This window comes from Akebia trifoliata, chromosome 4 (assembly GCF_017979445.1).
Source record: "Akebia trifoliata isolate Shusen 1 chromosome 4, ASM1797944v1, whole genome shotgun sequence".
Classification (NCBI taxonomy): domain Eukaryota; kingdom Viridiplantae; phylum Streptophyta; class Magnoliopsida; order Ranunculales; family Lardizabalaceae; genus Akebia; species Akebia trifoliata.
The window spans coordinates 43706625-43726153 of record NC_141378.1 but is presented as its reverse complement, the minus strand read 5'-3'; the positions used below and the strand labels follow the sequence as shown (position 1 = coordinate 43726153).

At 35.0% G+C, this 19529-nt stretch overlaps 2 protein-coding genes across 6 annotated transcripts; both read left to right on the top strand.

The window, feature by feature from the left end:
- The first annotated feature begins 2228 nt into the window (after nt 1-2228).
- Nucleotides 2229-12766, top strand: LOC147405148 (uncharacterized). 4 transcript variants are annotated; one of them, XM_086441353.1, is made up of 7 exons: nt 2229-2365; nt 4259-6073; nt 6154-6232; nt 7416-7804; nt 8542-8640; nt 8973-9143; nt 12546-12766. In XM_086441353.1, the coding sequence occupies exons 2-6, from the start codon at nt 4391-4393 to the stop codon at nt 9138-9140; spliced, it is 2418 nt and encodes an 805-aa protein (XP_086297479.1). In that variant the 5' UTR covers nt 2229-2365; nt 4259-4390; the 3' UTR covers nt 9141-9143; nt 12546-12766. The 4 variants fall into 4 exon arrangements, with proteins under 4 accessions (XP_086297479.1, XP_086297480.1, XP_086297476.1 ...); XM_086441354.1 differs by lacking the exon at nt 12546-12766 and having other exon boundaries at nt 6175-6232; nt 8973-9308; XM_086441350.1 differs by lacking the exon at nt 12546-12766 and having other exon boundaries at nt 8973-9308.
- A 769-nt stretch (nt 12767-13535) lies between these two features.
- Nucleotides 13536-17621, top strand: LOC147405147 (acidic leucine-rich nuclear phosphoprotein 32-related protein-like). Of its 2 annotated transcripts, XR_015178093.1 has the most exons (3): nt 13536-14955; nt 16586-16941; nt 17272-17621. XR_015178093.1 is itself a non-coding variant. In XM_086441355.1 (2 exons), the coding sequence occupies exons 1-2, from the start codon at nt 13909-13911 to the stop codon at nt 16829-16831; spliced, it is 1293 nt and encodes a 430-aa protein (XP_086297481.1). In that variant the 5' UTR covers nt 13536-13908; the 3' UTR covers nt 16832-17621. The 2 variants fall into 2 exon arrangements, 1 of the variants encoding a protein (XP_086297481.1); XM_086441355.1 differs by having other exon boundaries at nt 16586-17621.
- Nucleotides 17622-19529: the final 1908 nt, after the last annotated feature.

The window sequence follows — 19529 nt, the reverse complement described above, 5'->3', positions numbered from 1 at the left end:
TGTTTTGAAGCTGATGTTCATGATTCACCCCTTTGACCATCCACCCCTCCCCCCACCCACCTACCTACAAAATATATATATATATATATATACCTATTACACCCCAAGTAAAAATAAAGAAAATAAGTGAACGATTGATAATAAGTAAAAGTTGGGTTCTTCTTTTTTTTCTTTGCCATATTTCTATTTTTTTGGGTTTATGATTGTATATGAGCCTATTATAATTGTAAATAACCATTGAAATTGTTTGAACAACTGTTATAATGTTTTGTAATATTGAGATTATAATTTGAGCATTGTTTTGATCAAAGAATGTGTTTTAATCTTTAATTGGGGTGTGAGAAATAATTTAAGAAATTAGAGTGTGATAAATAAAAGTTGGGGTGCCAATAGCAGTTCTCTTGTTTTTCTTTACTTGAATAAAGTGAAAATGACTTAAATACCCTTACTTTCAACTAGTAACTTTCTTAAAATTAATCATCTTTAAGCTCTTCAACCTCTCTACACTAAAATTAATTTTAATTTCATCTTCCATACATCATTCTGAACATTACCTTGATCCCTTGTTGAAAAGAAATTTTTATATTAAAAAATTCTCGTAGTCTTCTAATTTCAAAATATTATCTTCTTCCTTAGATTTGAAGATTAAAGTAAATTAATCTTACGATTGAAAAATACAATAATTTTTTTTTAAGAGGTTGAAGATGATTTATTTTGGGAAGAGAGATCAAAGTTTTTGGTTTCAAGATGAAGACAAGGGTAATGAAATCATTTTGCATTAGTTTAATAGAAAAGACCTAGTTATGGGCGTATGTGGGCATTTTGGTGAATAATTGAGATACTTTATGTTTAAAAAAATGATGGTATTACGCTCTTGACTAGGTCTTCTCTCATATGCTAACGGGAAATGATCTAAATGCTCTTTCAACCTCCGACAAAAAATCATTATTCTCCCTAAAATCAATCATTTTCAATCTCTTTGACTTCACCATTAACTATAGTTTGTTCCCTCCCAAAAAATCTTGGCTCCGCCCCTGTTTAGGAGTGGTACCTTTACAACCCAATTGGTAAAAATATCTCTATCTTAATTCCCTTTCATTTGAATAAAACGTCAAAGGATATTGCTAAAGTAACATTAAAATGTATATCGATTTATATTCTGAAGTGGTGGTGCACACATAATCATAGATGTTTTTTATCGAGATACAAGTGAAAAGTATCTAAGGTTATGTGTGCACCACCACATCAGAATGTCAGAATCGAAGTACATTTTAATGTTACTCCAACACGACTCAACGTCAAACTCAGATCGTTGATCTCAATTATTCATGCTCAAGCGTCGAGATCGATGATTCATAATCGTGGATCAGAAGGTTGTAAAAGGTCGACCTCGACGATTGAATCAAAGGTTGATCTCAATGATTTAAATTGTTGATATTGATAATTTAATCCACCCATCTTAACAATTGAAAAGAGAAGGGAGGGATATCAAGAGATAAAAAGTATACTAAAGTTAGAGAGTGTTTATAAATAAATCCCTTCATTCATAATAACAAATTTTGGATTGGGTAATTATTAGGTGAGGGTTCAATTCGGATAGTGGGGAAAGTTTCATAAAAAAAATAAAAATCGGAAGTTATGCAAAATATTTGTTATCAAAACCTATCATCTTGGACATCTTTCCAAATCCTATCTTCTTCTTCTTGATATTTAAATTTTGAAAAAATTAAAATTTTGGAGGTGAAAGGTAAAAATGCTACCATATTCCAAGATTACTCGAGGAATCATCGATTAATTCGTTAATTTGCCCAATTAATTAGTTTACACGTAATTAGGCGAATTTTGTGAAATTTTTGAAAAATTCGGAGAATTTTGTAACGATGCCTCCGTTAACTAATTTTCCCTATTTTTTCATTAATCCCAAAATCCGGATGCCACGTGTATCTTCATTTTGATTTGAAAAAAAAAAAGTTCTACCAATTGAACGGCGAAAGATTAACGCCAGCACTTTCCCGACTAACTTAGTTAGGAAAAAAAGGACTTGGCTCATCTACCGTCAAAAGATACCACAGATTTGGTTCTAATATTGAGATCTAGTTTTGACGGTGGATGGGCCTTGATAAGGCCTTTTTTGCCTTTGCATTCCTTACTAAGTTAGTCAGGCTAGTCTTACTCAATGATTATAAGACAAAGTAAACGACTTTTCCCGCGAAACATAAAGTGGTCGTTTCGAATGCAACAATTTCCCGCCAAATCAATTGGCGCGAGATCTCTTCCTTCTATTAACAGCTACAAATCACGGACTCTCTCTCTCTCTCTCTGGTTCTATCCTGTAGCAGACCCTGAAAACAGCTTCAGATCTCAGGTGTGTTTTTTTAATTTTTAATCTCTGTGGAAATATCTAAACATTCGAAAACGCCCAATTTTCTTTTGCAGATTGTTAAATCTAGGGTTCGGTTTGAGATGTAATGGATTAGGGTTTCTCTTTGCACGATTTCCCTCCTCCTTTGTTTTGGTATTTTAAAATGTTCAAACCGAGGATCTTAGGTTTATTGGAACGATTAGGGTTTCCTTAGGGGCAAATGTATCAATTATTCTGTGAGATTTGGTAGAGTAACGATTTTTAGTCTGAGAATAAAATCTTGATCTTACCCTAATTGTGTTTTATAACCAAATATATAATAACCTGAAGTGTTTAATTAGAAGAGTGTTCAGTCTGGTTACAATTTTGTAAAAAAAGCCCTTAAAAAAACCTTTTTGGGGGATAAAATCTGGGATGCAAACACGCCCTTAAGCTTCTTATATGATCAAAACATATTTTTTTTCCCTCAAAATGTGGGATTTTGTAGAAAATTAAATCATTTTTTAGCAGTTTTCATCATTCGAAAGTTTTAGATTTACTAGAGATCCAGATACATCAGCTACTGTATTTTTTTTAAAATAAGTTATTTCATAAATTTCTCAAGTACGTTGCTTCTTGATTTGTTTATCTCAAGAGAATGAAATGTATCAACAAGCCTAATTTTGTTGTTTTTTTATTTTTTTTATTTTAACTTTAATTTGATTGCTTGTGAATATTTGACCTTGAATTTGGTTTACGAAGAAATTAAGTCATCTTTGTGTCATTGGTTAATTTGATGTTCTTTTTGTTCAGTTTCCATGAAAGAAAGATTGGAAGTTTGGGTTTGGTCTTGAGTGTGTTCAGTTGTCATTTGGTGTGTATGTGAGGAAATCAAGAACTATACTTCACAGACTCTTATTAAACATTTCAAATTTTTTCCCTTATTGCAAGATATTTGTTTAGCAAAGTTAGAATTTAGAAGTTCTACCATTTTTCAATTGAATTTTTTGTTGTAGAAAATACAATATTAAATATCTATATTCTCTATCACAAGATATCCCATAAGAACAGTTACTTTGTTCTCAATTAAAAGAAAATATAATACCGAGTCCTACAATCTGATTGTTTGGGTTTCTTGTATCCAACATTCTAGATCTGTGTCGAACTCTGACTTGTATACACACATCAATGTAACATAGGTACACAATGCAAGAACGCATAATATATTTTTTGATTTCTTGTGCAAGTTTGTGTTGAGTAAATGTCTTGTATTCTGTTGGGGTTATGCTGGGCTGCGGGGGTACCGGTTAGCGGTTTGGGGGTGCATGGGGCAACGTGCCCTTTCCTCCTGGACCAATATTTTTTAGGGTTTTGGAAAGGGTAATTATGTAATATTTTCTTTAGAATTTTCTATTTTTTTAGAGTCGTGCTAGAGTAACATTAAAATTGATATTGATTCACACATCGCTGACGTAGAGGTGAGCACTGAACCATAGATGCTTTTCACTTGTATTTCGATGGAAAGCATTGGTGAAAAGCGTCTATGGCTCCATACATACATCCACATCAGCAATGTGTGAATCGATGTCAATTTCAATGCCACTTCAGCATTTTCCATTTTTTTATGGGAGATAGACACGTTTTCTGTACTATTGTTTTTTTTTATGGAAGATAGTGATTGGATTTTTATCTGATCCGTGGATATAGGCACACTGCCAAACCATGTATATCCTTGTGTTTGGTGGGTGTTTCTATTTTATTTACTGCTTCGTTTTTCAGTTTGTTGTAGTTCCATTGCAGGTAAATTATAATATGTTCATAAGAATTTTCTTATTGCTTGCTTCTCTTTCTTTTCTATTTTTCCCTTCTCCCGAAAGCTTGAAAGTTGATATCTCTCTTTCTGTTTTGTATATGCAGCACCATTACTGGCACTATTTTATGTTATCTTGGTTAGAACCGGTGCTTTATGTTATGTGATCAGTTTCTCCACGTGTGAAATTAATCTTTGCTGCGAGTTCAAGGTCTTATTGTGGATCGTATATTTAATTAATGGAGCAAATGGAACACAACCATGAGCATTTTATTCGGGCTATTAAGGGGGGTTTGGTGGTAAAAGTCCTTAATGTAGATTCTCACAAAAAGCCAGCATTTAGGTTCAAGCAGATCAAAGCTATATATGACTCTCAAGATGCCGGAAACCTAGAGCATGAGGGGAAATTTACAGGTTTGCCATTTTGTGGTGTTAGGGTCAAGACTGAAATGCCATTTCAGCCCATGAGTGGAATAACTATCAAAAGTGAACTCGAAACTTGTGAATTAAATGAAGATGGCGGTATTTATGGTATGATAACTTTGAAAGAGCTAAAACAGAGATGCAAACCAAAGAAAAGGAAAATTGCAAAATCCGTGGACTCGTCAAAGCAAGAAATGGAGACAACTGGCTCTCCCCTTGGTAGTATCTCTATCAAAACAGATGATGATGATGATGTGCAATCAAAGGAAGATATATGTGACCTTGATGAACCTCTCAGTAGTTTGAAATTGAAGGTTTCAAAGAAATCAAAAGCTAAACGGAGGCGAATTGCAAAAAGCAAACCTTCCTCTGCAGTTTCTTTAAAAGCATTAACATCCGTTAAAATTAAAATTGAAATTCCAGAATCTGATTCCTCAGATTTCCAAAATGTGGCACATGTTGCTGATGGTTCTACCTTTGATTCTCGTACAGAAATGAGTTCTTGTGGAGAGTGCTCTGATGAAACACTGACAGGAGTTAATGGAGGTGAATTGAAGACACTGGAATCGACTTCTATAACTAAAGAGACTCCGAGTTGTGTTGTTAGCGAAGTTTCACTTAGATGTTTGGATCTTGAAGAGGCCTCTCTTCCTATGAGCACCACAGAATTATTTGGAGAAGTTACAAAGGTGGGTTTTTTAGGAATGACCAATGATGTGGAATTAGACGTCACTAATGATGTGGGTTCTGAGATATGTGTAAGCCATGAAACTTTTTCCTTTCAGCATGAGCAGATATCGTGCCCGATGGATAGCAATGCTGTGGCACAAATGCCTGATACGGAGGTTAGCGATAGCCTCCGTTACACAGAACTTAATTACGGTGGTGATGGGTGTGTTTTTGATATAGATGGTGAAGGTGACAATAAGGAGGATGATACCCCTTTGGATCTCAGACACAATGTTATGGATTACAATACTGTGACACAGATGCCCGATATGGAAATTAATGATAGCTTACAATCCATGGATCTAAATTATGGTGACGATGGATGCCTTTCTGGCATAGATGTTGAAGGTGACAGTAAGGAAGATACTCCTCAACCTAATGTTACAAGCGATTCTAACTGTCTCAGACACAATGTTATAGATGACGACATTGTGACAAAAATTCCCGATACAGAACTTAATGATAGCCTACAATCCATGGAACCTAAATATGGTGATGACGGATGCCTTTCTGGTATAGATGGTGAAGGTGACAGTAAGGAGGATGCCCCTCATCCTGATGTTATGATCGACTCTAACAGCCTCGGTATCTCATCTCAGACTTCTTTCCAATGCTTCAATCCTCACAATGTTTTAGATGAAGCACTAAAATGTTTGTTGGAGAACCACTCTTCTGATGCTACTGACAGCCTTAAAGCCTTTGAAGAACCCAAGATTCATCGGAGTTTGAAGCTAGAACATCGTCCAAAGAGGTTCTTTTCAACCAGAAAGGTATGGATTATTCTTTTGCTTCATGTCATTTGTTTTGTAATTATTCTCTAAAAGTGTTTTATTATTAAGTTTTTTTTCAGGCCATTTCTCCAACTTCTCAGGAAAAGCTTCGTCAGGTGTTGGATTCTGAAGAATTACATGACAACAGAGAACATTCCAGTGAGTGATACAATCTTTGGCTTCATATTTGTTCCCAAACCCTTACATGCTATTACATACCCATCTTTTATCTAAAAACACTTTCCTTACTAACTTTGGAAGATTTTAACTCTTACCAAGGGTCTTTGAGCTCAAATGGATTACCACATTGGCAATCCAACACCACAGCCCTCTAGATTGCATGGAAAAACTCAGATAAAAAAAAAATAAAAAAAAAAATCAATTTTTTTTTAAAATTGGGCTTGATTGAAGGTTTTGAAAATGGATAACTACCGAACTTCCATGGAACTCCCAAATTTAAAATTAAAATTCAATGGTGAAAAATAACAATTTTTTTCAAAGTTCATAGAATTTTTTCCTCTACAACCCTGTGGCATCGGATCATGTTTTTGGATGCCACAAGTTGGGCTCAACGACCCTTAGTTAGGCTAGTCGGACTCTAGTTTATCTATGTATAAACTTGGACCATACAAGTAGTTTGTCACCTCTATTTTGTGTTGTTGCTCCAAAATTATATCAATCAACTTTCCTTATTACCCATTCAAAATTTTAAAAAGGTTTGGATGGTTAGAAAGAATTTTCTTTTATCATTCTTTATGAAAAAACCAATGCATCGGACAGTGGGAATTGTAGGATTGTTCTATTTGTATTACTTCGGGGTTTCACCTTAAGGTTTTGATAATTTCACTGACCTCCCCTATAGTTATCTAATGGGTTCAGTTTCCCCTTCCGTCTACTTGTCATCGACCTAACAGTTAAAAAATGTTTTTTTCTATTACTTTTTATAAGGACCATTTTACTCTTTTTAATATGTTCTTTTTTATAATAAAAAAAATATCCCTGTGAAAAAAAGGGTTCACCGTAAGAATGCTTAGACGGGGATGTTTTTATAGTTTTAAAATTTATTTATTTAGTGAAATAACATCTGAGCTTTAGCACCATATGTGAAAGGGGAGTAAGTGCAATTGTCAAAATATTAGGGGGTTGACATAGAATTATGCCAAACCACAGGGGTCACAAAGTGTAATTTACCCCATCTATTATTCATAGGTAGGCCATTTGTTTGTTCTGTGTTGCTTGAAGGACACATAATTTGACTTTCATGGACACTCGCTTTTTTGTTTTTTTTTCCATTTCATATTCTAGCTTTCATTGTTTTTTATTGACAATTCATTTATTTCAGAGTGTAGGGAGAGACTGAACTTTGAGACCCAGACCAAGGAGAAGGATTCATTAGTGAGAGCAGACCTCGAGGTGCCGGAGGTCTCAATAAGCCCCCAACACAAGATCAAGAAACGAAAGAACGCCAACAATGGATCTCCACAATTGGTTCCTAAAGGCATTCTAAAGGTTCCGCAGGTTTCTTGTGCAACACAACGTGCTGCTACTGAGTGCATCTCCGTCCACACTTGTGCACAAAAGGCCATTGCATTTTCACAGAGGCAAATGCATGACATTGAGAGTCTTGCAATGAAACTCATGGAAGAGTTGAAATCCATGAAGGGGATTGTGGAAGAAACTCTGTGCTCCGAAATTTGTTCATCTACGTCTTCGAAATATACTGCTGATGAGGTATGTGACAACTGACTATGCATATGCAAGCATATCTGCATTGGGGCTTCTCACATAAATTACTTCGTTAATTCCTAATCTCATATTCTCAAATCAGATTTTAGAAAATCAAGGATGTCAAATGGTTTTTATTCTATAAAATCCCCCAACCAATGTTGCCTCTTATTGTTTATGAAAGTTATACTCTTTGTTGTTATTTTCTTAATTGGGTTCTTTCTCTTACTGGGGGAAAGAGAGAGCATTTTGAAATTAACCATATCATGGCATCTACTCTTGTTTCTACATGAGGCTCTCTGAATCTGCCACTACAGATTATTCTTTTTTTCTCATTTTTGTGTGTATGTAATTCGATTTCATTGTAATAAGTAGAAAACTTGAGCCCAAGATTATTACATTTCTCTCTTCCAACTGTGAAAATTTAATTTGAGAAATTCTACATGACCTACCTACTTACACTAATGCCCATGTACGTACTTTATGCATATATGCATCCACGCACATTAATAAACATGTATATTTATTCATATATATGTAGATGCGTGCATGCATACATACAAAATGTGCAGTTTGACAAATTTATTTTGTTTTATCCTGACAGATGCGAATGGCTATTGAGAATGCATTCAATACATTAATAAACGTGTATATACATACATACATGCACACATACATACATACATACATACATACATACAAATTGTGCAATTCGGCGACTTTATTTCTTATTATTCCAACAGATAAGAATGGCTATTGAGAATGTAGAAGGAACCGAAGAGACTACAAGAAAATGGCTCTCCATGATGGCAAAAGACTGCCATCGGTTCTGTAAAATTATGGTATGTTTCTTTCGTCTCATCATACTTTCAAAGAAAACAACTTATACTGTGTACAATGGGTCAAAGGATAAGAACATATCAAATAATTTAGGTTTCCAATGAGTGACATATATTCTAAGAATCAGGATAAAGTGAGGTGTCTACGTGGTGGCACTTTTGGTAGGATTTTAAAACACATCAGACTCCTAACTAATCCGTTTTCGACATTGCATCCAGCCCGATGTGTTTAATCTCCAACCAAAATGTGCCACGTAGACACCGTATGTTGTTATAGGAACAGGACATCTCTCTGGATCGTGACTTATTCTAATTTCAAAACAAATGCATTACAGAGGTCGACTGAAAGGAAGGTTGCTGCGGCATCTGTTCATGGGGTCCAAAAGGAGAATAAGAAGATAATTTTTGCAGATGAAGCTGGTGGCATGCTCTGTCATGTTAAAGTTTTCGAGGAACCTCATGTGTCTCACTTGGTATCTGAAAGTCAAGAGGTTGACATATAAATAGTGAGTTAAACTATAACTTATTCATCTGTTTTGTTCATTAGATTCTTCATGTTAATAATGCTAATTTGATACTCAAATAAACATTGAAGAACCGAGAAACCCACTTGAGCAACCAATGATAAAACTTGTGTATGTGTGTGAACAAATATTCAGATATTGATGGCATTTCAGACAATTTTTTTTTACACGTGTTGATTCAATTGTAGACAAGGGGACTAACAAATTTGAGAGATTCTATTGCCACACCAGCTTTTGCTAACACCACCGCAAAGAATTAGCACACATCTTGGGGTGGCTTAAGCAAGAGTTGGTGTGGCAATAGAAGCTCTCAAAACTTATGGATTGATTAGTTTGTGGCTTGAGTATCTCAAGGATGGATTTGCTAGCAACAATATTGAAAAAGAAGAATATAACATAAACTTTGTTGGACACGTTTGATGGGAAGGAAAACTCTTTGTAGGATCTAATTTTTAATATTAGTGGATTGTTGTTTGTTTGGTGAAAACGGTTCAAGGATTTTACGGGGTTGTTTTTTGAAGATTTTCTTTTTAAGTGGAATAATGTTTATAGCGGGAGATTGTTGCCTTGTTTCTTTGCTTTGAGGGTGCCTTGTTCTCTTCTTAATAAAATATCTGTTACAATATATATTGCACAACCTCTTTCCTTAGAAATTGATTTTAATAGGAAATCAATTAAATCGGCTTTTGCAAGGGAGAGCTAGGGAGGGCTATATACATATATATATCTAGGGGACAGTTCAGCAGTCCTAAAGTTTGCCAAGTTTGGTGTCAAACATTTTTCAAAATATGAGTTAGAAGCTTTGGAATGAGCTGATTTTTTATGAGGATGATCTCTATGATGAGGAGATCATCCTCACCAAAAATCAGCCTATTTCAAAACTTCTAACCCCATCAAAAGTGATTTACAAAAATTAGACGGTTCACGATTCTTCAACTTGTAAACTAGGGTTTGAAGTTTCAAAATGAGCTGATTTTTTGTGAGGATGATCTCTTCACCATAGAGATCATCCTCACAAAAAATCAGCCTATTCCAAAACTTCTAACCCCATCAAAAGTGATTTACAAAAAATGTTTGGCACCAAACTTGGCAAACTTTAGGGCTGCCGAAGCGCTCCGATATATATATTGCACAACCTCTTTCCCTAGAAATTGATTTTAATAGGAAATCAATTAATCAAAATCGGCTTTTGCAAGGGAGAGCTAGGGAGGCTTACACCTTTCAACTTCAATTGTTCATGAAGAATATCGTTATATCCATCATATTAAATTTTTTTTGTATTTCTTAAATAATTATTAGTTATGTATATCTTCAAAAACAAACATTGCAATGAAATATTTATGAATATTAGTGTAGAATAATTAGAAGACAACAATAGTATAACATTGAATAAATTTAAAATATTACTGGAACTATAGAATCAAAACTTTCAAAGTAGAAAAAACTTCAATCGTTAAAACATAAAATTGATATTGAATTATTAATAAATAATAATATTAATTAATAGTGTTGTTATAACTAACTAGGGTAGAGATTATCCCGACTTACCTGGTATGTATGGTTTGTGAGGTATTGTATGTATTTGGGGGATTTGGGTGACATAAGATGTTCTAAGAGGCCAATTCCTTGCACTTGGTAGTCAGGCCATAAAAAATATTAAAGAGTTGCTATTGCACACTAATTTGTTACTAATGCCACACCAATTGTGTGCAGTTCTTTGGTGATTTATAAAAGAATTGATGTGGCAATAGTAACTCTTTTATATAATAGTGCAAAAAAATAAAACCAATGCATGCACATTGGGTGTGGAAATATAATAGTTATGGATAATAGTGAACTCATAATTGTATTTTTCAATAAGAGTTTTTTTTTAATATAATATTTTTACTTTCATAAAATTTGTCAATTCTAAATTGTAAAAGAAGTCATTTTTTTTTTCCAACAAAAAGTAAGCGGTGATGGAATAAATAAGCAGATGCAGCATACAAAAATAATATTGAAACTTGAATATATTATTTATATTACGCCTTGGAGAAGCTCTACACCCTAAGATATTTTTGAATTTGGTGTTCCCGACCTGGCAAACCTACCCACTACACGCATTGGTCACCAAACCCTTATCAGATTGAGCTACATTTGGGGCGGGGCTAGTAACCCTCCCCCCAAAACTTTGAGACAACCCTATATTTTCAACTAATTGCATGTCACATTTGTCCCCACTCTCTCACCTCTTTCCCCATTTGCCCCCACACCCTCACCTCCCTCCAATCCCCCCAGCCCACCCCCACCCGCACCCCCACCCCAATTAATTTTTTGTTGATGACATTACCTCTTGGCAGGCCTTCTCATATATTAATTGGAAATGATGTAAATATCATTTTCTTCAACTTCTAATAAGAATCTTTGAATTTCTCCCTAAAACCATTCATCTTCAAGTACTTCAACTATACAATTAACCGTAGTTTGCCCCCACTATAAGAAAATCCTAGCTCTGCCCCTAGATACATTTCCAAGTCATTGTCCACGTGGACATATCTAACAAAATAGAAAATTCCTTCTTTTTTTTCCTGACTAGATTTTTACAAAGAAATAATTGCTGTTGAGAGGGAGAAGATTTGGCCCACGAAGTTGAAGCTAATGGCATTTTGGTTATTTTAATTAGTTATTCAAGGAAGAACCAAGGTATGGAGGATTAGTTTGAAAACCTAAGGATTTATCCTAATTTCCACAAAAAATCGGAGGGGTATCCCAAAATCATAATATTCTAACCCCCCCCCCCCCCCTCTCTTGCCATGGTTGTTTTTGTTCATTCAAGGATATATACAAGAAGTGCGATATGAGGTTCTAGCTTGAGGTCACTCTAGCACGATTCAATCTTTTAACCATGTCCATTGAGAGAATGTGACCCCCTAAATTGGGAAAGCTATGCTCCATACAAAATTTGATGGAGAAATCAATGGAGGGAACAGTCTCATCTCGAGGAATGATCGGACGAACGTGTCGATGGATGGCTTAAGCATCACCTTGATATAGGTGGGCCGTTAGCTTGCACGCTCAAGACACACGCATTGACATGTCGACAAGCAGTAGTGTTACCCTAACGTAGAATGGTTGACCTATTGTAGTGATTACGTCTCTCTAGCATTTGGTGTTGATTTTGGTCTAATAACAAAATGAAAATATGATATTTATCGATTTTTTTTTTCTTGCAAAACATCCAGGCTTTTCAAACTCTATAAATAAGAACACATTTGGAGACAAAGGGTATACAAGTTTCTCTACTTTAAGTCCTTTCACTCGTGAAATATATACTGACTTGATCATTAGAGTAGAATCACCCATATCAGATCAATAATTATTGCATTTGATTTGTTTTATTGGCAGATATTACTCAATGAGAGATGAGAGATTCACGAGAAGTATAAATGGTGTTACTTTTTACGATCTTCACGTCTTCTGGACCAATTAAAACGTACTCTCTCATGTCTGATATATGAATAGAGTAATTTTCCATGGTGGGGACATTGTAGATCCCATATAGTACAAGATCTCTAGAAAACTTTATTGCCCTCATAAAATCACCTAGTTCTTGTTGAAACTTATATGCTCGTGTACCTTTGAAATAGACTTGAAACTTAATCTAGTCCGATCTGACAATTTCAAGTATGGATATTTGATATAATAAAGACATAATCCAATAAGGATCTTATAGTGATCAGAGTCTCGAGATGGAATCGATTACCACATAATACGTAGTTACCACCATTCATTGGGTTGGATTTGATTTTGGGTTTTGTTCTACGACTGGGCAATTTTGGGGTGTCCACAGATCTATTTTGATATTTTATCGAATTGGTTTTAAATCAATCATGACCTAATTCTATAGAAATTGAGAGAAGATATAAATTATGTTATATATTTTATTTAAGAAATACGAGTGGGTAACATGTATAAAGTATGCCTATCTTCTATATATCGAATCGGTTTGATCCGATACCAATTGATCCTATTCTTATCGGATTGATTACGGATCGACCCGATCCATTTACAATCCCGCTTCAACAAAAACGATGTGCGACGGTGCGACCAATAGAATCTTCTCGTGAGAAACTTCGAGCCTTGAGTGGCACATCCGTTATTATTGCCCAAGCCCATGGCTATTTCACTAATTACCGTGGACTTCCGGATAGATAGAGATCCTCTCCCAATCGCCATTTTTCTTAAAAAAACAAACACAACTAACTCAAATCCAAACCGTATATTTATCCACGTCACCGATCCGTGACTCTTCAATCCAACGGTTAAAAACGCTAGCAAAGATACTCTCGAACCCTCTCGCCTTGCGCGAAGGGTTAAACCCTCCAACCTTATTTTCGATTCGCGATTCGGACCAGAGTCCTCGCGGTTCAGTTCGCCTTTTTAAAGACCGAGAGAGAGGAGAGAGGAGAGGTTGTATTTCTCTTCGTGGTTTTTCGAGTATAGAGTTGCAGAAGAAAGAAGTGGAAGAAGAAACGATTTTGACCTAAAAATTTGATTTTCTAGTCGATTTTTAGGGTTTGGTTTCGAAACTAGGTTAGAATTAGGGTTTTTTCATCCGTTTCCGTCATGGATGAAATCATGATCTTTTCTGCATGGAACTATTACCTCGAGTGATTCTCCGTCAGTGATTCTGTAATTTCTTTGTTACTTAATCTTCTTGTTTACTGGTTTCTTGTTATTGTTATTGAAATCTAGGGTTTCGATTTTAATGGATGAGGTTTGGGAGAGAGCCGTGGAAATGGCGCTCGATGGACAAACCGATTGCGCTTCTGCTCGATCACTAACCTTAGATGGAGCGGTGAAGTGTGTTCAAGGTCGTCTCCCTCCACCAAATCTTCTAGAGAAATTTCAGAGATTGGAGCATCTCTCGATCGCAAATGTTGGAGTTTCGTCTCTCGAGAAGTTCCCGCGTCTTCATAATCTCCAAAAACTTATACTTTCGGACAATCGAATTGCTGGTGGTTTGGAATTTCTTGTTGACGCGGGGTTAGAATCGCTGCGAGACCTTGACCTCTCGAATAATCGAATTCAATATTTGGAAGATCTTGTACCACTCGCGCAGCTCAAGATTGTATCTTTGGATCTATACGAGTGTCCTGTGACTCGGATCAAAGATTATCGATCTAGGGTTTTTGGTTTGATAAGATCTCTTAAGTACTTGGATAAGATGGATGCCAATGAGAATGAGCGTCCAGAATCGGATGAAGAGGAGGAAGATGAAGAAGACGATGAAGAGGATGATCCTGGGAGTGGAGAGATCGACGGTGAGGATCTGTTAGCAAAGTTGAGTAATGGTAGGAATAGTGGTGGCGAAGACATCCATGATGTTGATGAGGATGAAGAGAGTGACGCAGATGAGGAGGAGATAGAGATTTTGAGAGTTGCAAATCGGTCTAATCAAGCTTCGCATCATCTCTCGAATGGTCTTGGGGTTGATGCTTTGGTTGATAGTGATGAGGATGAGGAGGATGTTGAAGATGATGATTTGGGGGAAGAGATTGATGAAGTAGGTGAAGATGAAAATGTGGTCGAGGTTCATGAGATTGATGATAGTGATGATGAGGAAGATGGGGTCGAAGAAGATGACAATGATGGTGAGGAAGAGGAGGTTGATGATGATGATGAAGAAGATGTGGAGGTGAGGAGTAGGGTGCGGTTGAGGAGCACTGGAGGGGAGATTGATGAGCATGATCAAGGAGAAGAGGAGGAGGACGATGAAGATGGGGAGTATGAAGAGGAGGACGGTGAGGATGAGGTAATATAGTTTTTTTTTTTTTGCAAGTATTCCTTTGGTTTGCATTTCTTTCATTGTTTATAGAGTATAGTTGAATTCCTCAATCCTCGTTGCTTTGCTTACAACCATATTTCCCATTGCTATTTATGGTAATTACACTTGGTTTGCTTCCATGGGTTTTTCTTTTGATTTTTATATTCTTTTTAGAGTTGATGATAAGGTTCCTTCAATGAAAATAACTTAAAAATATTACATAAGCTTAATTGGTAGTTGGTGCCATAATCACCATGTCAGGGTTTGGGAATGAAGTGGGTAAGGGGAGTATTTGGGGAAAATAGAAAAAAAGTGTTGGAAAGATGGGGCTAGGGTTAGGGCTGTGTAGTTGTTCCTATTAAGGGGTGTCATCAAATCCATATTAAACCAACATTTATATTTTTGAAACGAAGAAAGATTAGAATAGTGTTAAGGTTTATGTTGTTCAAATTACCTGTTACGGTTCTTCACTGGAAATTAGACCGAGAAAAAGATAAGAGACTGGAGGGGGATAGAGGGTTAGAGGTAGATGATTTGGGGCTTAGATGGACAAGAGAGATGGGGGTTTTATTTTTTATTTCAAATGTTAAAGAGGCGACTTTTTTTGTTTTAATGTTTGGGGCTTAGATGGATGAGAGAGAGGGAGCTTTTATTTTTTTATTTCAAATGTTAGAGGTGACTTTTTTTGTTTTAATGTTCGTGATTAAAACAAAAAAAGTGCAATTTTTAGGACTAGTTTGATAAAAATTGTATTTTGATGAAAGTTATAGCTCACAGTAGATAGAGTTTGATAGAAATGGCGTCATGATTCTGACATAAAAATTGGATATAGGGAATATAGCCAAAAAACTCATTCTGATCTTCTACACTAAAAAAAAAAAAAAAAAAACATTTGTATTTTACCATCATCTCATGTTTAATATGTGCATATTCTTCTCAACTACTGCCAAGAATCATTTCATGTCTTAATGTTTAACTACTGACATGAATGAATATTTTATGTTTTTTTTTTTTTGGTTTTTTAAACTACAAAAAGCATATCTTAATTTGTCAAATATTGGTACAAAGTTCCTATCAGACTTGCTTAGAAACTCTGGATTTTCCTTTTCCCCACCCTTCTTACCAATCAATTGCTAATCTTGAATTTATTTGGTTTGTGTCATCTTTTATTTTATTTTTCATAAATATGGCTTGTATCATATTTGCTTTTTGCATGTTTTATACTTGTTTTGAACTCTATTGTCATCTCAACATTTTAGAAGATTTTAGACAAGGAAAAGAAAAAAAAACAGACTAGCAGGATTTTAGGAGTGTTTATGATGAACTTTGGTGTCTTCACTATGGCAACCTTGGGCCCTCTAGAAATGGGGGTGTTTTTCATTGTGAAAGGGTTTGTATTCACTTTTACTTGCAAGATGCTTATACTTAATCGGAATCATTAGTGGCTTGATTTCTGGCTTTGGAGATTTCCTTAGTCAAAATTGTTAAAATTTTCTTAATGGTTTTATTTTGATCTAAAGAAGCTTGAGTGTTTTTTTTTTTTTTTTGATCGGTAGAGAAGCTTGTTATTGCAACATCCCATTAGAATGTTGATATATATTTTTAATCTGAATGCCAGGATGACAATAATGGGAGAGAGTTCCTGATCCGACCTATTGGACAAGTTGAAGAAGATGGTGGAGGCAGTGAGTTAGACCCAGTCAATGAAGAAGAAGAAGAAGATGATGATGATGATGATGCAGAAGAGGAGGTCGAAGATGAAGAGGACCAACAGCGGCCATCTTCATCTTCATCTCACCCCAAGAGGAAGAGAGCAGATGATGGCAGTGTTGTGGATGTCTCCAAGTCTGCCAAGTATCATTGATGGGCGTGGGTGGTGATAAGAAAAATGAAAGAGAGGTGGAAGGGTGGAGGGAGGGAAATACTTAAAAAAAGACTGTTAGTGAACTTTTATGACAAAGAATTGTTTCTTTGGTGAGACCTTCCTTGATTCATAAAGTCGTTTGTGTTTTTTTTTTTGGTCTTCGCATACTCCCTCTTCCATATATAGCCGTTGTTGTTTTTCAAATGGCAGTTATGTTGAGGTGTCCCCCCCACCCCCACCCAAAGGAGTTAGTCATCACTCTAAAGGATCAGTAGGAGAGAGGACCCTTTTTTTTATATATATTTTTTCCCTCCATTCCTTCTCTTTCTACCAGCAGTTTTAAATGCTTTGTAAAACAAAAAAAAAAAAAAAAACACATGGGTTGCAAATATTTGTGGAATTTCTCATACCCACTTTTGAGCTGCATTTGTTTGTTGCAGGTCTGAGGTCTACTACACTCCGTTGGCACGTGGGCACTTGATGTAATTTACAGATGTGATATGTATGTTATTTTCAGCATCTGTTGGACTGATGGTCGTAAGATTATTATCTTGCTAAGGACCCTATCATATCATATCATACATTTATGTGTCCCTTACTGGACCAAATTTCCTTTTCGAGAGTTGTTATTGCCACAACAACATGAGCTACACATTAACATGAAGAATTCTGTACTTGTTACTATTGAGATTGCTCTGTAATGGATCTGACTGAGTGAGGAACATCTGCAATTATTAGTGTACAAATGTTTCAAAAGCAAAAATGATTATTGGACTTGGATTATGCTGAAGATCATCATTGGTGTTGAAGCACACACCTGTGGGCTTCAATAACATGATTCTTAAAAATTGGAAAATGTTGAAGTAACAGTGAATATGACTTCGTTTCACACATTGCTGACATAGATGTGTCTATAGAACCATAGGTGCTTTCATCGAGATACGATCTGTGCACACCAATGTCCCAAACGATGTCAATTTCAAAATGGTACTCCACCACGACTCTTAAAATTTTTCAAATATTTGTTTATTAACATATAAATGAGAACTTTTTTTAATTTGTTCTCTGGCATGAGTTAAGTCGGGCAAGTCACCTCTTCTTTTATTTATTTATTTTTTTTAAAATAAACTTTATTAATATAATAATAATTTTGTTGGATAGGTAAGTTGGACATGAACTCATGACCTTTATATTATTATAAGGTAGATTAGTAAATGATCCCCCATTAGAAAGCCTTATCTAAAATTACAAATATTTTAATCTTTAAAATTTTATATATATATATATATATATATATATAGATATTTGCAACAAATGACAACTTGGTTGAGTGACTCTGAACTCAGAAGAAACCTTTAATTGTTGAGAAACCCATTTCGAACTAATATATAATGGATGATTAACATTGACTCTCTAGTTCAATTACTTGTAAGACTTGTCAGAGTCAACTCGGTTTTGGATGAGTTTTAAACCCACGATAACAATCTTGATTGCAAGTTGCAACTAGTAGGTGATAGGCACAGATGCACATGTATTACAAAAAAATTAGGGTCTACACATGATTTAAATTTTTGAAATTGTTTTAAAAGTTTAAAATAAACAAACTAATTTTATATCATACTAGAGTTGGCTTGGGACTAAAGGATAGAAGAGAGAAGCCAATAACGTTGAGAGTTATTATCGACAAAAAGGGGGAGAAAATGAAGGTAATAAAGTTGAAAGTAATCTTCAAGATTTGTAGGAAAATCGAGTCCCCATCTTCTTCACATGGGGATAAAGATTGAGAAAAAAAGAGGGGAACAATCGTCCTACTTTCTTATATTAACTAAAGTTGGTCAATGTCAATAACGTTAAGGGAGTAAACAAGGAAAGATAATAAAGTTAGACGGGTATTATTGAAAAGGGAAAAAGGGGAAATAGCATTATTTTTCAACGCTTATTGCTGAAAAAAAAATATTTAGCACTTTTGTTAAAATAGCGCGCGTTTGTTTACTCCATATTTTCAGCACTTATTATTGAAAATAAGTGAAAAAAATTCAGCATTATTTTGATGCTGAAAAAAAGTGCTAAAGCGGTAAGCATTTTGTTTTTTTCGGCACGGACAAGTATACCCTTTGTTTTTTTAGGCATGGACAAGTATGCATTTATCCTTAAAAGGATATTACCTCTTATATCCTATATATAAGTATATAAGCACCCCAGAAATTAATAAACCTACACAATAGCCAAATTGTTTTGTCTTATATGGGTTAAAAGTTTTGGAATGAGTTGATTTTTTGTGAGGATGATCTCTACAATAAGGAGATCATCCTCATAAAAAATCAGCCCATCCCGAAACTTCTAATCCCATCAAAACAAGTTCAAGAATCGTAAATCATTTTTTTTTTTTTTTGAAAATTAGTTTTGACGTGATTAGAAGTTTCGGAATGGGTTGATTTTTTATGAGTATAATCTCTAGATTATATAGATCATCTTCACCAAAAATTGGTTCATTTCAAAAACTTTAACCCATATAAGACAAAAAAAATTGGCTATGGTGTGGGTTGCCCTTATTAATTCGTAAGATGCTTTTATAATTACAAATCCTTCATTTCCATTGAAAATTATTCATCAAATTAAGTTCTTTCAATGTTGATTTCAAATTTTGGTGACTTGTATGATATTATTATTTTTAATTTGAAATTTGTGAGCTTTTAGA

What these genes read in the sequence shown, in the direction of transcription:
- LOC147405148 (XM_086441353.1), top strand. Translation starts at nt 4,391, where the DNA reads ATGGAGCAAATGGAACACAACCATGAGCATTTTATTCGGGCTATTAAG. An exon ending in CGAAATATACTGCTGATGAG is followed by an intron (nt 7,805 to 8,541) that starts GTATGTGACAAC and finishes TTATTCCAACAG; the next exon opens with ATAAGAATGGCTATTGAGAA. An exon ending in ATCGGTTCTGTAAAATTATG is followed by an intron (nt 8,641 to 8,972) that starts GTATGTTTCTTT and finishes AATGCATTACAG; the next exon opens with AGGTCGACTGAAAGGAAGGT.
- LOC147405147 (XM_086441355.1), top strand. Translation starts at nt 13,909, where the DNA reads ATGGATGAGGTTTGGGAGAGAGCCGTGGAAATGGCGCTCGATGGACAA. An exon ending in AGGAGGACGGTGAGGATGAG is followed by an intron (nt 14,956 to 16,585) that starts GTAATATAGTTT and finishes TCTGAATGCCAG; the next exon opens with GATGACAATAATGGGAGAGA.